The sequence below is a fragment of the Neopelma chrysocephalum genome, unplaced genomic scaffold (assembly GCF_003984885.1).
Source record: "Neopelma chrysocephalum unplaced genomic scaffold, ASM398488v2 Primary Assembly neopelma1_62, whole genome shotgun sequence".
NCBI classification, from domain to species: domain Eukaryota; kingdom Metazoa; phylum Chordata; class Aves; order Passeriformes; family Pipridae; genus Neopelma; species Neopelma chrysocephalum.
The window spans coordinates 9,435,834-9,450,687 of record NW_020897719.1 but is presented as its reverse complement, the minus strand read 5'-3'; the positions used below and the strand labels follow the sequence as shown (position 1 = coordinate 9,450,687).

The 14,854-nt window shown below is 39.3% G+C and overlaps 1 protein-coding gene across 1 annotated transcript in view; it reads right to left on the bottom strand.

Moving 5' to 3' along the window:
- The window catches only part of CFTR (cystic fibrosis transmembrane conductance regulator), an 83,463-nt gene extending 69,154 nt beyond the window's left edge, over positions 1 to 14,309 (bottom strand). The window contains exons 1-3 of the mRNA XM_027682190.1: positions 14,109 to 14,309; positions 2,205 to 2,317; positions 862 to 973 (exon numbers count right to left, since the gene is read on the bottom strand). Of these exons, the coding sequence (XP_027537991.1) occupies positions 862 to 973; positions 2,205 to 2,317; positions 14,109 to 14,309 (426 nt within the window). The remainder of the gene's footprint in view (positions 1 to 861; positions 974 to 2,204; positions 2,318 to 14,108) is intronic.
- Between the last annotated feature and the right edge of the window lie 545 nt (positions 14,310 to 14,854).

Sequence of the window (14,854 nt, the reverse complement as noted above, 5' to 3'; positions counted from 1 at the left end):
CTACAAGCTACCTGCCCGTCCTTACAGAGGTGATATGTTCTCTTTTTTACTATTAAATCAAAGAAACTGGAAAATAACATGGATATTTAATGTGCATATTGCTTAATTGCAATGTTCAGATTTACAGTCTGGCTATACAACAGGCCCAGTGAGACACCATTGGTAATAAACTATTTTCACAACTCCTAACCCCAGTGATAGGATTGTCAAGCCAACAGGTGGCATTTGGTAAGTCAGGTTAATCCTACCTAACGTGTTCAAAAGGTGATAAACATAATCAGTTCAGACTTTTACATCAAGTTCCTGATCACACACTTTGGAGCACTGACAGCACCAAGATTCTATGATATGATTTCACATAGTTGTTTACGCAGAATTGTTGCCACTGATGAAGACAACTTGTTTATTGCATATGTAAACCTCAATAAAGCATTTAACTATGAATGTGTCTGCTAGACGCTTTGAAAAAATTGACTGAATCATGTAAAATTGCATGGTCATTTGTTTCAATGTAAAGTAGAAAATTCTTTAGAAATTTCTTAAAAACCATAACATTAGAAAACAAGTACTTTAGTTCAGCAGTGACACAAAAATTCAGGTGTTCTACCTGTACTTGGAGAAGCATATGCCAGCATTAGAAACATTTTAAAATTAATAATATGAATGTTTAAAAGATATTATCAGAAAATATTTTTTTATTGAAAGCCCATGAGTATATCTCTGTATTTATAACCTTTGTAATCAATCCACAGAGTAAAGATCTGTAGCTATAAAAGGACTCTGTATTAACTTAGCAGTCTCTAAGACTTGGGTCTACTTATGGAACACTAAAAGTTTACTGAAAAGAAGAACAAACCTTACCCCTAAATATAACATTATTCCATAGAACATAAATTTCCAGAAAAAGCATCGTCGAAGAGCATTAATGAGTTTGGGTTTCTTCTTCGAAGTTGCCAGCTCTCTGTCCCACTCTCTGAAAAGGAACCAAAAAAACAAGTTGTGCGAGCAAATACATGGGTGTATGAGTCTGACATACTTCAATTTACCCAACTATATCCAAGGAGATTTAGCTAAGGTAGCTAATGAAAGAAAGCTTTGCAGAGACCACAAAGACCTGGCCTTCATTGATCAGTAAAAGTTCAAACCTAGTTCAGCCATATATTTGGCAGTTTTAAATACTTGGTCATCCATCACCCTGCAGGGAATTAATTTATTAAAAGGTTACATTGTATGTGTTAAAGAAACCTGCTGTACTTAAAACCAAAGCACAATAATAGGCAAATAAATGTTTTGGAACTCTTCCAGTCCGCAAAAAAGAAAGCACCAACAAAGTATCAAAAATGTGACTTTTCTACTGCACAGCACTACTTTTAACTCGTGTTGCTGGGACAATAACTTTCTATTGAATAATAAATTGCTGATCAGAAGTAATGATGCTCAGAGAGCAGAGTCAAAATTAAGCTCACAGATTAAAGTACTCCTGAGAATTTCCTTAGCTAACTCTTTTCTCCATTTTTCAACAGAATATTAAATAACCAGAATATTTCATTTATAAACTATCAAAATGCTTTAAGCATACCAATGTTCTCAATATATTCCACCCGTTTTGAATACTTATGCTAAACTGCAATTAAGTTTAATTGGATTGGCACTATGCAGACATGAGCTGCCCGAGAACACCAGGGAAACCTACACCAGAAGCTGGGGGAGAGGGAATGGATTTAGGCACTTGCATTGTAAGAGTTAGTCACAAGTGCAGCACAGTTTCTGAATTAGAACCCACTGAAATAGGGTAAAGAAGAGTGGAAGCCTAAATGAGGAAAGTCAGGGTATGATTTCTACAGAAACACTTAGTCTTTCAACAGTGGTATCAAAGAAAAATAAGTATGTTATTTAGTTGAAGAAAAAATAAACCAAGGTTTTACAAGGTTCTTTTGTGAAGAAAGAACAGCAGAAAGGGGAACTAACATTGAAACTGTGAGTCTAGCCTCTTCTCATCAATGGACAGATGTCACAGGTAGCTGTATATAATAATTTAGAGCATCTAGGTGGTACATCTCCACCCAGGATCCCAGTCATCTCCAAAGTACAACTGTGTGCAACCAGCTTGCACCCAATGCTACTTAAACATGTCATCCAACAACTTTTTTATGAAAATTGCAATGTGATTCCTGAAACAAACTTATTTCATGAATCTTTCTTACCTTTCTAGTTTTTCAGAAAGATTATCAGCAGAGTCTGCAGAAGGGATTTGATAAATATCTGACAGCTCCAAACGTCGTCTGTAACCCTTTTTCAAAATTGGTTTTGTCCATCTAAGCAGAAATAAAAATAAAAATTAAAAAAAAAAATCACCAGTTTCTGAGGTTAATTCTGGTGCTGCTTTGTCTCACACTTAATATTCTGTTCACAGTATTCAAGTATGTCTATGTGCACGTGCACACATACACACACATACGTGACATAATACAGTGCAGCTCTGTATTATATTTACAAAACTATATTACAAATATAAAATTAAAAGAATAATAGCGAAACTTGCATTTTATAAGTTTTGGGGTGGAATGACAGCCCAAACTTTCTACTGATTCAGCAGCAGACAAATGAACAAGGGATTGAGATCTTTGTACTGTATTTCCAAATATGCTATGTGCTATGTCCATATAAATGAATAATAAATCAGAACTATTACTAAACTGGATGTGTAGGTTTCATTCCTATCTACTCCACTCTCATGAGACCCCACCTGGAGTACTTTGGATAGCCCTGAGGTCCTCAGCACAGGAAGAACATGAATCTGCTGGAGCAAATCTGGAGGAGGCCACGAAGATGATTAGAGGAATGGAGCACCTCTCCAATGAAGAAAGCCTGATAGAATTGGGATTATTCAACCTGAAGAAGAGAAGGCTGTGGGAAGATTTTATAGCAGCCTTCTTGTACCTAAAGGAGGCCTACAAAAGAGCTGGAAAGGGACTTTTTACAACAGCATGTAGTGACAAGGTGGAATGGCTTTAAAGAGAGAGTAGGTTTAGATTAGACATTAGGGAGAAACTGTTTACTGTGAGAGTGGCCAGACACTGGAACAAGCTGCCCAGAGAAGCTGTGAATGTCCCATTCCTGAAAGTGTTCAAGGTCAAGTTGGATGGGGCTTTGAGCAATCTGGTCTAGTGGAAGGTGTTCCTACCCATGGCAGGGGGGTTGGAACTAAATAATCTTTAAGGTCCTTTCCAACCCAAACCATTCTATGATTCTATAGGGGTTCCTTTGACACCCTACATTGCAGTACGCACTTAACAACAAAGAAGGTCTTTCACAGGCTTCCTCATATGTCCATCATATGCACACATTTCACATTTGTTTTTTCAAATGTCATGTGAAGAAATTTAATACCAATTTAAAGACCGTGCTGAATTAAAAATTTAAAACCAATTTAAAGAGCATGCTAAATTAAAACAAAGCAGAAAAAGCCACTCTGTAGAAAAAAAACTTTAGAAGCCTTGACTAATTTTATAAAACAATTCAGCTCCGGAAAGGTCTATTAATCCCCAAGTGCCAACTTGTACAAAATTTTGTAGCAGATTCTGTTTGGAAATCTTTTTGAAAGGACTAAAACAAAACGTAAACAAGGATCTGTAAGAACTAATGGCGTATTTTGAAACTACTCAAGTTTCTGCTTTACTACCATTGATAAAAAATATTTCCTTAAAAAAGTGAAATGCCTGCAAGAAAAGTAGTTTGTGGTTGATTGCTGTCATGCTTCCATATGTAAACAGTTTATGAAAAACCCCATATGATTTATGATTATGATAAAAGTTCTGCAAAACCTCAATCATTTCAAAATTTGCTTTTTCTTTATAAAAAACAGTTTAAAAATGGCAAAAGAAATGCAATAATGTTTCCCACAGTCACTTAGAAAATACAAACAGCTTATTGGATATGCATACCTGTATGCCTGTAAGAACGTGTCAGACACAAAAAGTAATCCACATTCTCAATTGCAGCCTCTAAATTTGCAAAGAATTTGATACAAAGGTAAAAGAAAATCATTAAACACTACACAAGTGCAAAAAGACCTTAGCACAACAGTCGAAGACTGTGTGCAACTGTGTGCATGCACTTGTACACTCTAATATTTACTTTAATGAAATTATTAATTGCATAAGACACCAGTCTATAATCCCCATAATTCAGTAAGGCACAAAGATATTTCCCAAGTGCACAGTTACATCACACCCACTGCAAAGAGAAGGTGTTCTAATAAACTAGAAGATTTTCCTTTGTTTCTGCAGTAACAGTAAGGTTTCAGATTAATCCCATGGCTTTTAGCTCAATCTTTGACACCCCTGTAGCTGAGAAATAAAACACGATTCAGGGTACGTTTCCAGAACACAGCTAGGAGAGTCCACTTCAGAGAATCATTGGTAAAACATCTATAAATTTTACTTCTACTGGAAACAGAAGCCAATGTTTTCAGGGATGTAATAAGACGGATTAGAAGAAAACCTTTGAATTTAAAATAACTGTTGTCTGAAAGTCTTTCATGGCCACTGCAAATGATAAATCAGGTATTGATCTGTATTTTGTCAGCTCCTGATGAGAAAGAACCAGCTGCTATTGGCTTTGTGCACATCTTGTAGAGAATTGGCCAACCCTTGTCCTTCAGGAACAGAAACTCTTGTAGACTGGCTTCACCAAAAGTTCTGTATACGCAGATATTCTGGCAATGACAGAATGAATACAAGTTATGGGACACAAAACGATACTGGAGCTAATGCAAGTAAGTAACAGTGCTTCCTAAGCAACTTAAATTCCCAATACCATAGCTAGGTAATAACCTTGCTGAGCTTGTTAATAATGCTTTGAGACTGCAATAAGCAATTCCCAACTTGATAAAAGATAAATACTTTACAATTTCAGACTTTGTATGTTTTGGAAAAACATTTTCAATTGCACTGTTTCCCTCCACACATTTGATTTTATTTATAGTTTTGATTAGCACCTACCCTGGTATTTTGCCACTGCCTGAAGTAACAAAATGTGACTGCATTTAGGGCAGAGTGGCTATATTAGTATTCAGGGAAGGCAGCATCCTTAGCAGATCTACTGTAGCCTAGAAATGTCTCATTTTACTCTGTCCTTAACTAGGTGCACTAATCATTGCCACTGAAATTATGTGGTCCCAAAACCACCTTCCTCTCCCAAGTCTTTGGTACAGACCAAAGAGTGCAGTCCTCATCCTCATCTCACTTCTCATCAGGGTAGCTGCACCTACAGTGAATTAACTCCTCCAGCCAGCTAAAGGAGCAGTGCTGACACCTGCCCTGGGGACCTGCTAGTCTCTAGCCAGGTTCTTACTGCAGGCTGCTGGCAGGGCTTGCACAGATAGGTTCATCTCCCAGCTGCCCTGGCTTTGCTCAGAAGTCTCACCCTAACTAGATCTGGCCAATTTGTGCGTTGTGCCAAGTGGCTTCAGGTTGGAGTGGTAATCGTGGGAGGAGTTGGTCTGACACGTGATGTTTGTCTCAAAGTAGATTTTCAACAGCTGCTTGGGTTGTGCTGTCAAGAACCGTGGGAGACAGTATATATTTTATTAAAAGGAATATACTAGACCCAAAATACTTAAATATTTCATAAAACCAACCTTTTTTCCAAGTTCCAGTAGCATTCAGATTGCCATTATGACCCAGTTTCAAAGTTTTGAAATGCAAAATGACTACAGATTTATTTTAACTGACAATATAATCTCTAGTTATGCTTTTTTTTTTTTAATACCAGGTGACACAGCTCAGTTAGAGTTTGTCAACAAATATGCCTCTTCTCTTTTTGGGCTGAATGGAAACAATTTGTCAGTGTAATGCTGAGTTTTTTCTTGTAGTTGCTGAGAATGAGAAATTTCTTGTGAAAAGAAGTGAGCAAGAGGGAAGGGAACCAGATTGGCTTTACAGTATTACGTTAGCAAATACCACTGGATTACTGGCTGGCATTTAATGAACTTTTACAGAAAAACCTGTAGTGCTGTCAGAGTTTTGCCACTAACTAGGAATGTTATTATGGGTACACACATATGAAACCCAGCAGGGGACAAGTTTCAAGGATGTACAATTGAAAAGAAGAGAAGGAAAACAAGTTCCACCTCTATTATTTACTGCCTGTAGCAAAAAATACCTTACAAGTTTGATATGTAAATATCAAACACCTAACATATTGTTTGGTAGATTTCTATTGACCATTTCTTTGTCATTCACCTTAGCAATATGTAACAGATTTCTTACTACAGCTACTGCTTTCTCGAGCATGTTCAGACATCCCATTCAAGCAAATTGTATCTATAGGACAGATGTCTTTGGCTTTCCAGAGAGTATTAACACAGACAACTTGTCAATAGGATTGACTCTCCCTTAAGGCTGCTTTGCATGTCCCTGAGGAGAGAACGAGCCTCTGTGTTGCTAAGCCAACTACCCAGATCTTCCTCCCAGCCCCAGGAATACCCTAGCTCCATCAGGCTCTTCAAATCAAGAAGCACAGGGCATTGAGACAGTGACAGAACAGTGGGGCTGAGCTATCTAAGACCTGCAAAACAGAGCAGCTCTCCTCCAAGGGTCACTGACCAGACTGGTATCATTTCCACGGGTGTCCTGTGCACAACACAGCAACATCTACTGAGCAGCACAAAGGTGGCCATGGTTTCACTCCCATTTACCTGTGCACAATATAGTTAGGCATAGTGCCTGCAGCTCCTAAGGAACTGGACCTAAATCTCAATGGAGAGGGCAAGAAATGTGCCTCTGGCTTTATCTTATCCTTCCTCCTAACAGTTAAGGGGAGGTGGAGCAGGGAACATAAACAAGTCATTATTACGATGCTTTGGAGCCTAAGTTTTACAAGGTATTTGTAAAGCCATGAATTTCTACCAACTGCAGGAAAAGGCTGAGGTACCATGCAGATCTCAGACATTCCCAAAGGGTCAAACCAGACTAGACTCTGTCAGAGGCTTTGCAGTTCCCTTCTCTCCCAAAAGATACCCATCACTCTGGCAGCAGCAAATTTTAAATTGTTGCTTACTTTATACTGGAGATGTCAGCTCTACTACATTCAAAACTCTCCAAAACAGTGTCTGTACCACCAGCCATCTTCTCTGAGCATCCTGCAACGCAACTGTAAAGGGTGATCTGGGTGATCCTTGCTAACACATGGGACAAGTCAGTGCATCCATGGAGCACAAGTGCCAGGCACCACAGCCTTATTCGTGCTCCCTGGTTACCCTCAACAGTGTAGGGTTGCAGTTATTTTGTTTTGAACAGTGACCTACTGAAATAGCATGTTAGATATTTTGAGAACTATATTAAGACTTTAGCATTTTCTCCTTTAAAAACAAACAGATGCAACACGGTTTAATATTTAAACATAATAATTGCAGGGTTTCAACAATGGAAGGTAAATACAGACTCTACTGATTTCTGCTTTTTTGTTGTTTTCCCCCAGATCACAAAAATTAAGATTGTAATTTCTTCACTAATAAACAATTCTTCCCCATAACGTGTTATTTGACATGGAAAGTATTTAGCTGCAGTATTATCGACTCTGCCACTAGCTGCGAGCAGCACCATTTTAAGAATAATCAATGTTCTGCTGAAACCCCAGGATTTCAATAGCAAATCTTAATTAGGATTACTCCATGGCAATTCCTGGGGAAGGCTTACTTTTTCTGCCCAGTTTTTTGTGAAGTGACACTTATTCAAATTATCTCTAAATGCTTTTTAGCAGAAATTCAACACTTTTTCCTTACAATTATGAAGGTAGTCAAAGTATTTCAGTTTGCAGAAGTACTGAGAGCCATTTTTGAGCGAAAACAAAACACATTAGGGGTTGTGTGAGATTGAAGGACAGAATACATTAATTATATTAAAACCTGTAAATTCTTCAGATACTAAAGTGTAAGATATGCTTCAAATATTTCTTTAGCAAAGCTAGCAAAATAACATAGTGGTGATGATCTGCTATGAACAGGGTTTGCAAGGCTGTTTCAGCATATGCTTACAGTGAGACTAGCTAGGAGAAGATGCTTCTTCATCTTCACTTTTTTGCTCCAATATATATCCCATAGCAAGAAAAAGAGAGATTACTTTCCCCCAGTCTTTGAAAGAACAAGGAATCTTACAGAAAGTTTGCATCAGCAAAATCGTTGCAGAGCAGTGCTATTCATGATTTAATTGAATTTTAAAATCTCCCAGATGTATCACTAATGTATTAGCAACAAATTTCACCCAATTTCGCACTTCACTGTCTTAACCATGCATTTTTTAGAAACATTTCATAATAAAGTAACATACAGTTGCACATCAGCTGCCCTTTTCAAACATGTAATTTGTTCCAAGCCCAATGACTATTAAGTGGTCAGGTATAAACACCTTCACAAACATGTGAACATATTAGTAATTTATTTGATTTTTATTTTAATACCAAGTATCAAAAATATAAAGTGCCATTACAGTAATATGAAATTAATCCTGAATTAGGTGCTGCTTCTCTTATTACTTGCTCTTCACCATTTTCTCTGTTTCCTGGGATTTGATGCTGCTACTCCTCAGCATGATCCTTGCAAGTTAATGAGAAAATGCTTCATATCTTCTGATTTTCAAAACAGTCTTGGGCTTTCAGCACAGCAACACTGTGGGGGCTTTGTGATTTTGTTTTCTTTATATTTATTACTGCCAGAGAAATAAAAGTATTCCAGAATTTACAGATTAACCTTAAACTGAGTTACGGTGAAACCTGTTAAAGTGAGATATCAGACTGAGTCCAATGCAACAAAGGTTCACATCCTTTATTTTAACAGTTGAAAAAAAAATTTTAAAAAGATAAATACCAACATTAAAACATGGGAATACACCTGAAACCAATTACCTTTCCCAGCTGTCACTTAGGATTTTCTCCTAAGGCACAATCTTGCCCATGGAGTCAAGATTTTAGTATTGCAGCAGGCCACCCCAAGCACTGCCTTTCAGGATCATTCCCTATTCCTGCCTACCCTCTCCTGAAGGAAGAATGCTTAGCCATATCTGACAGGCAGGAGGATTCTGGTTTCAATGGAAAAACAATGCTATTTCAAAGTATGTCTTAAATGCCTACTTATTCTCTCCTAATTTGGGGAGCTTCATGACAGTGCAGCCTTGGTTCAGCTACTTGTTAACTGGAAAAGCTCATGTTGATCCTTTTGCTTTTATGAGAGGAAATAATATCTAAACAGCCTCCCAGCTCTTCCTCATCTCACCCAGGCATACCTCCACTCTCATGGAAGGCAGTTGAACTGCATCTACAAGTTCACATGGCAAAATCTAGCATTGTGTTTCACTGAAGTCTTCTTATATACTAGTTTAATTTGAGCTTTAACTTACTTTAGAGGCCATAATGTAACATGTTATGACCTAGATATCAAGTTGGCACCCTTTTGCCTCCACAACCACTGTACCTACACATATATGCTGTAAAGCTGGAGAGGGGGGATGGGAAAAAAAAACCCCAAACCAAGACAACAGCAACCTGTAGAAGTCTCCTGCAACTAGTCACACTGTGATAAGTCACACTATTCTCACTACTTTTAAAATCAGCATATCCAGTAATGTAGATATTCAGAGAATAAGATTCTTCAGTATAAAAGAGGTGATAATTGTTCACTCTAGAAATATTCTGAAATAACTTTGTCACATCAGAAATACACTTGTGCAGTTAAAGTGCTGGACAGTAGATCTCACACAGACTGCACTGACGCCACCATATGCTCCCAGGACAAGTCACAATCATCGTACATCCCGCTTTCTTCTCTACAGAACTAATAAGGAAACTTCCTTTTAGCCCATTCTTTGTGCTGTCTACTTAGACTTCAAGATCTTTGAAACAGACTTCCTTATCAAATATTTTCCAGTGCTTAGTACAGTGGACTTCAAATTTCTTTGAAGAAATATACAAATTTCTTTGCATTATAGAGGCTTCTAAATCTCCATTTAGAAGCCTCTGAAATACAGGTAATAAAACTACAACCCATGTCATTGCTTACAGTATTAAAAAAAAAAAAAAATCAAGGATTTGGATGGAGTATTTTCTATACCACAAAATCAAATAAGCATGTAGAGAATAACAAGGTACAGATAGGTCTGCAAATCTTTCAAATGCTTGACAATTAATTCTGAGTATCAAGTTATTAAGTCTTCCTCCTGCAGGACGAAAAGAGTCTTTAAATATATTTCAGAAACTCAGATGCAACTTGATACAGACATCTGTGCTTTAGAGTTATAAAGCGGCCAAAGAAGGTCCCTGTTCTATGCAGGGTTTGCATTTCTGCTCGTTAAACCAAAGATGCAGTATCAGGTTGAGCCAAGGATACAATTTAGCCTTATTGCTAGAGAAGGTACTCCTCTGACTGAAATTACTTCAAGTGTAGGATACTCTGCATCCTTTCTCCAGTTCACTTCAAGTTTCATTTTTTGCCTTGGAAATAGTAATAGAAATCAAATTTTCAAAAGGAGTCCAAAACTTGCACGCACATCTTTGAACTACCTGAGGGCTGACTTTCAGAAGCACTGAAGGAGCATACGTAATTTGAAGGAGCACACAAGGACCACTTGTGGCAACAGGCAAATGATCAAGCAGCCTCACAGGGTAATATTCTGTGCTGCATCTGCATCTGCTTGGTTATCACTAACAGACAGGATTTATGATTACCTGGGATCAGTGAAAGGCAGCTCCTCGGGGCTAGACACGTAAAGGGCCTTAAGAATATACTATAGGAAATTTACCTTGTAGAAGGATCTAAGCTGACTGTCCAGCAACTGAGCCACAACACTGTGCAATTCAGTCTACCTACTCATAGTTGCCAGTGTACACAGAGGCTCCCTACTCAAAGAGGAAAGGTGAGCAAAATGCTACAGCTAGGTATTGATAGCGGATGCTCCAAATATATGTTGGTTGGGACAATTTCTAGACACCTGCCCTTCAGAGTGAAATTTATAGACATGAATTAGGCCTTCAAGCTTCCTATACAACATCTGGGGTTTTTAGGAACTTCCTAGAAGAGGGAAGGTATAGAATTGAATGCCTTTTTCTACCCCTCCCGGTACATATAGGGCAAAAGAAGGAATCCAACATTTATGCCCTACAGGCTAAATTGTTCTAGGAACCACTGGACAGCTGTATAAAAAGGCAGCAGATTTATTTCTCTCTGGTTTGGAAAGATAGAAGCAACTAGAGCAGGCCAGATTGACTGAATCCATGAGAAGACTTGACACAAAAGCTGGCTTAGTTTGTATTTCTCATTTGTACTCAATAAGGAATCCGGCACTAACTAGGTCCTGCCAAGAGTTGTCATATTTGGTATGTACAAAAGCAGAAGTATATGCTTAAAGAGTTGGACAAGAGCACAAGGATTACTTTTTGAGGACCTGTTGTTTAGCATCTAAAGTTGCATGTAAAAAAAAAAAGAATAAAATCAGAATTATCCCATAGTTGCAGCCATTCTGAAACGCCAGCAATAACTCCATGTGCAGGTACTCAGATAAAAATTGATTAATTAACAATATTTCCTGATGTCAGTTAACCTTCAATAAAAACTAGGTGATTGCAAAGTACTCTGACATTATTTGCAACAAAAGGTATGGCCTTGACCCTGCAGAACTCCAAAACTACAAAAGAAAATAAGTTATGGTTATAAAGACCATAAAGACAAAAGTTAAGCTTCACAATGAATCTGAAGCTAAACATATGACCTCTGACTGCTTCTGCATAAAACTATTTTCTTTAAACAAGGTAAAAAGTTGCCAATGCACAGGAAAAAAATGTCTTGCATGCAGTTGGGATCAAAAGGGATCAACATATAAGGAAAATAAAACAAAACACAAGAGAAACCCTGAAACTCCAAACACTTAGTATGTAGTGTTTTCCAAGTGTCATCGTGATGGAAGATCTCAAACCACTTGTCTTCACACCTCATTTCTTACCCACCAAAGCTCAGTTTTTAAACAAAAATTGTTTAAAATTTTGGATGAAAGTTAATTCCTAATTTTGAATACTTTCTATCACTATCTACCACTCCAAGCAATTATCCTTTTTTTGCCCCAGTAGTATCACTAATCTTGGACACAACATAAAAAGGTAAGATTTTCTTTAAGATACTACTCCTTGTACACAAAGATAATTTCTCTTTTTTTGGCATAAAGAATTAAGAAAAAAGATACAAACAATACTGAAACATGTCTAAATTATTCAGTTATGAGCAAGGAGCTCCATTCTGACTAGAATGCATTTAAAAAATCTCTCCAGCCTGAACAGAATACATTATGAAGCAATAAAACCTTGCCAATATGTTTATACATCTGTAGCTCATAGTGGCTCATACAACATTAAATAATAATATTTATCAGCAAGATTTCCTTAATAATGACAACTAATACTTTAAAACCACTTCTGTTAACATGATCTTCAACTTATCACATTATATTCAGATTGGTATTAATTGCATAGCAGCCTCCTATAAAAGTTACCTCACTGAAACATTCTGTCATATACTTGAAAGCAATTATTTCATCATCATTGGAAAAAGCATTCTTTTTCCATATATCTTTTTTCCATTTCTCTGGTCTAGTCAATATTCTTCATAAACATCTCCTTAATTTTATATACTTTATTATTATCACTTTGGTTACAGTCATCCGACTGATAGCTGGCACAATATAATGCATCATGCATGATAAGCATGATTAAAACACTACTTAATTGACTTAAAGACTATGATTTTAAAAGACCAGGTCTGAAGATGGTTACTTATGCACTTAATGAGCTTTATCTTACTGGGTTTTTTTCTTCATACCTTCAGCATCAGAGGTTCTAGGCCAACACTACTCTGATGGAAGTTTTACAAACAAATAAAATTAAATAGAACAAGTGGCTCTTTGAGCAATTAAATTAATATGCAGACTTATTTTCTACAGATTCTTGTCTTATACTTGACAGGAGAACTGATTGAAGTAACTTTTATTGAGAATTTCTAAAGGCTTATACTCCAATCATTCATCCTCCCTGGCTCTAACAGCATTTGACAGTAAGTATGGCTTCTTTCCCACTGCAGCATCACTGGAGAACACCTCTAGGATCCTCACGTTTACCTGGCTGTTTGTAACACCTTAGGAACAGGTTATATATGGAATCCTTATCTACTATCATATCTGGCTAAAATGAGGTGAGGTGAGATGGGGCAGGGCAGGGCGGGGGGGGAGAAAGGCACACAGTGATTCATACAGACTCCCTTACTTTAAGAAATTTCAAAAAAGGTACAGACCAACCTGCTGAAAGCTATACCAAAAGAATTAAAAAGATTAAAAAGTGAGCTAAAATCTCACAGTTCCTCAGGTCAATGTCAACCTAGTGCCAATGTTACGATTTTACACCACATGTCCCATTTCAGTCACCATGCTCACATCTTACACATGATTTCCTCCCTTCCTTCCCTGACATGCAAAAGATCCTCCAGTAACAAAAGGGGACCCAGCACCCTAGCAAAACCAGTGGCATGTGGGCCAATGCCAGATAGATTATTTGCTCTCTCAAGTTCACAGTGTCATTTCTAGCAATGTCATGTAAAATGTGTTCAGGCTTCCATACTGCCTTACAAAGTACATTTTGCCCCGGCATTGGTATTGGTTCCTTCTCTTTTTATTAGAAGTTTTGAGAAAGAGAAGGCACTAGGAAGTGTGCTTGTAAGAGAACATTTTTAAGGCTTACAAGGAACTGCACCCAGCAAGATTGTATATTACACTCGCACACTGAGCAAATGCTAAACACTCAAAAAGCCAAACAGAAGGAATTCTTGCTCTGAGAGCATTTCCCTTCTGCTCCCCACCACCCCAGTGTTCTCAAAGTTTACAACGAAATAACAGATTAACTAGTTGAGCAATTTACCAAAGGTTGCTCAAATTATGTCATAAATTCATCTGTCCAGGTCCAGCGACGGTTTATGACACCTGACAGTCAGAGCCCATTCCTGGTGCTAAAACCCCAGCAACAACAAAAAAAGAGTGATCTCATCAACAAGCGAGACTCCCACAGCTCTCCCCACAGACCTTTCCAGAATTAATTGGCGCCCAGCGCTCAACTCCCTTCTCTGCCAGGCGGGTAGAGCGGGGGGCGCGGAGCCCCCTCGGAGCTGCGCCGCCAGTGCCCGGCCCGCTGCCCCCGCCCGCACGTGTCCCGCCGCGCCGGGGCTCCCACCTGAAGAAAAGTTTGGAGAAGATGTTCGCCTTCTCCAGAGGGGACCTCTGCATGGTGGCCGGAGCTGCGGTGCGGTGCGGTGCGCTGTGCGGTGCGCTGTGCGGGGACCGGAGGCAACCGCTAATTGCCGACGCCTCTCTAGCCCGCTCCGCTCCCACAGCTCTCCCACCTTATCCGCCCGGCCGCTCTGATGTCACCGCCCGCCTCCTGCCCCGGCCCCTCTCCCCGCCTATGCTTTGCCCTGATTCAAAGGCGGGCGGGCAGGGGCCCCAGCCCGCGCTCTGCCGCCGCCGCTCCTCCCCCGCCTCCCCGCCGTGCCCGGCACCGCGCACCGGGCGCGCCCCGCGGCTGCCCCCGCACCCTCCTCTCCTCCCCGGCTCCCCGATGACTCTCGCCCAGCCCGTTACCTCCACCTGCCGACTCCGCTTCGCGAATTACCCCACCCTGGGTCCTCAACCTCCTACCAGTACTAAGCCCCTCGCCCGACCAGGGGCCGAGGGGGAGAAACTACCCTTCCAGACAGGCCTTCTGCCCTCGGTCTAGGGCAGCAGGGACAGCCCCCTCGGGGCACGGAGACCCCCTCGGGGTACGGAGACTC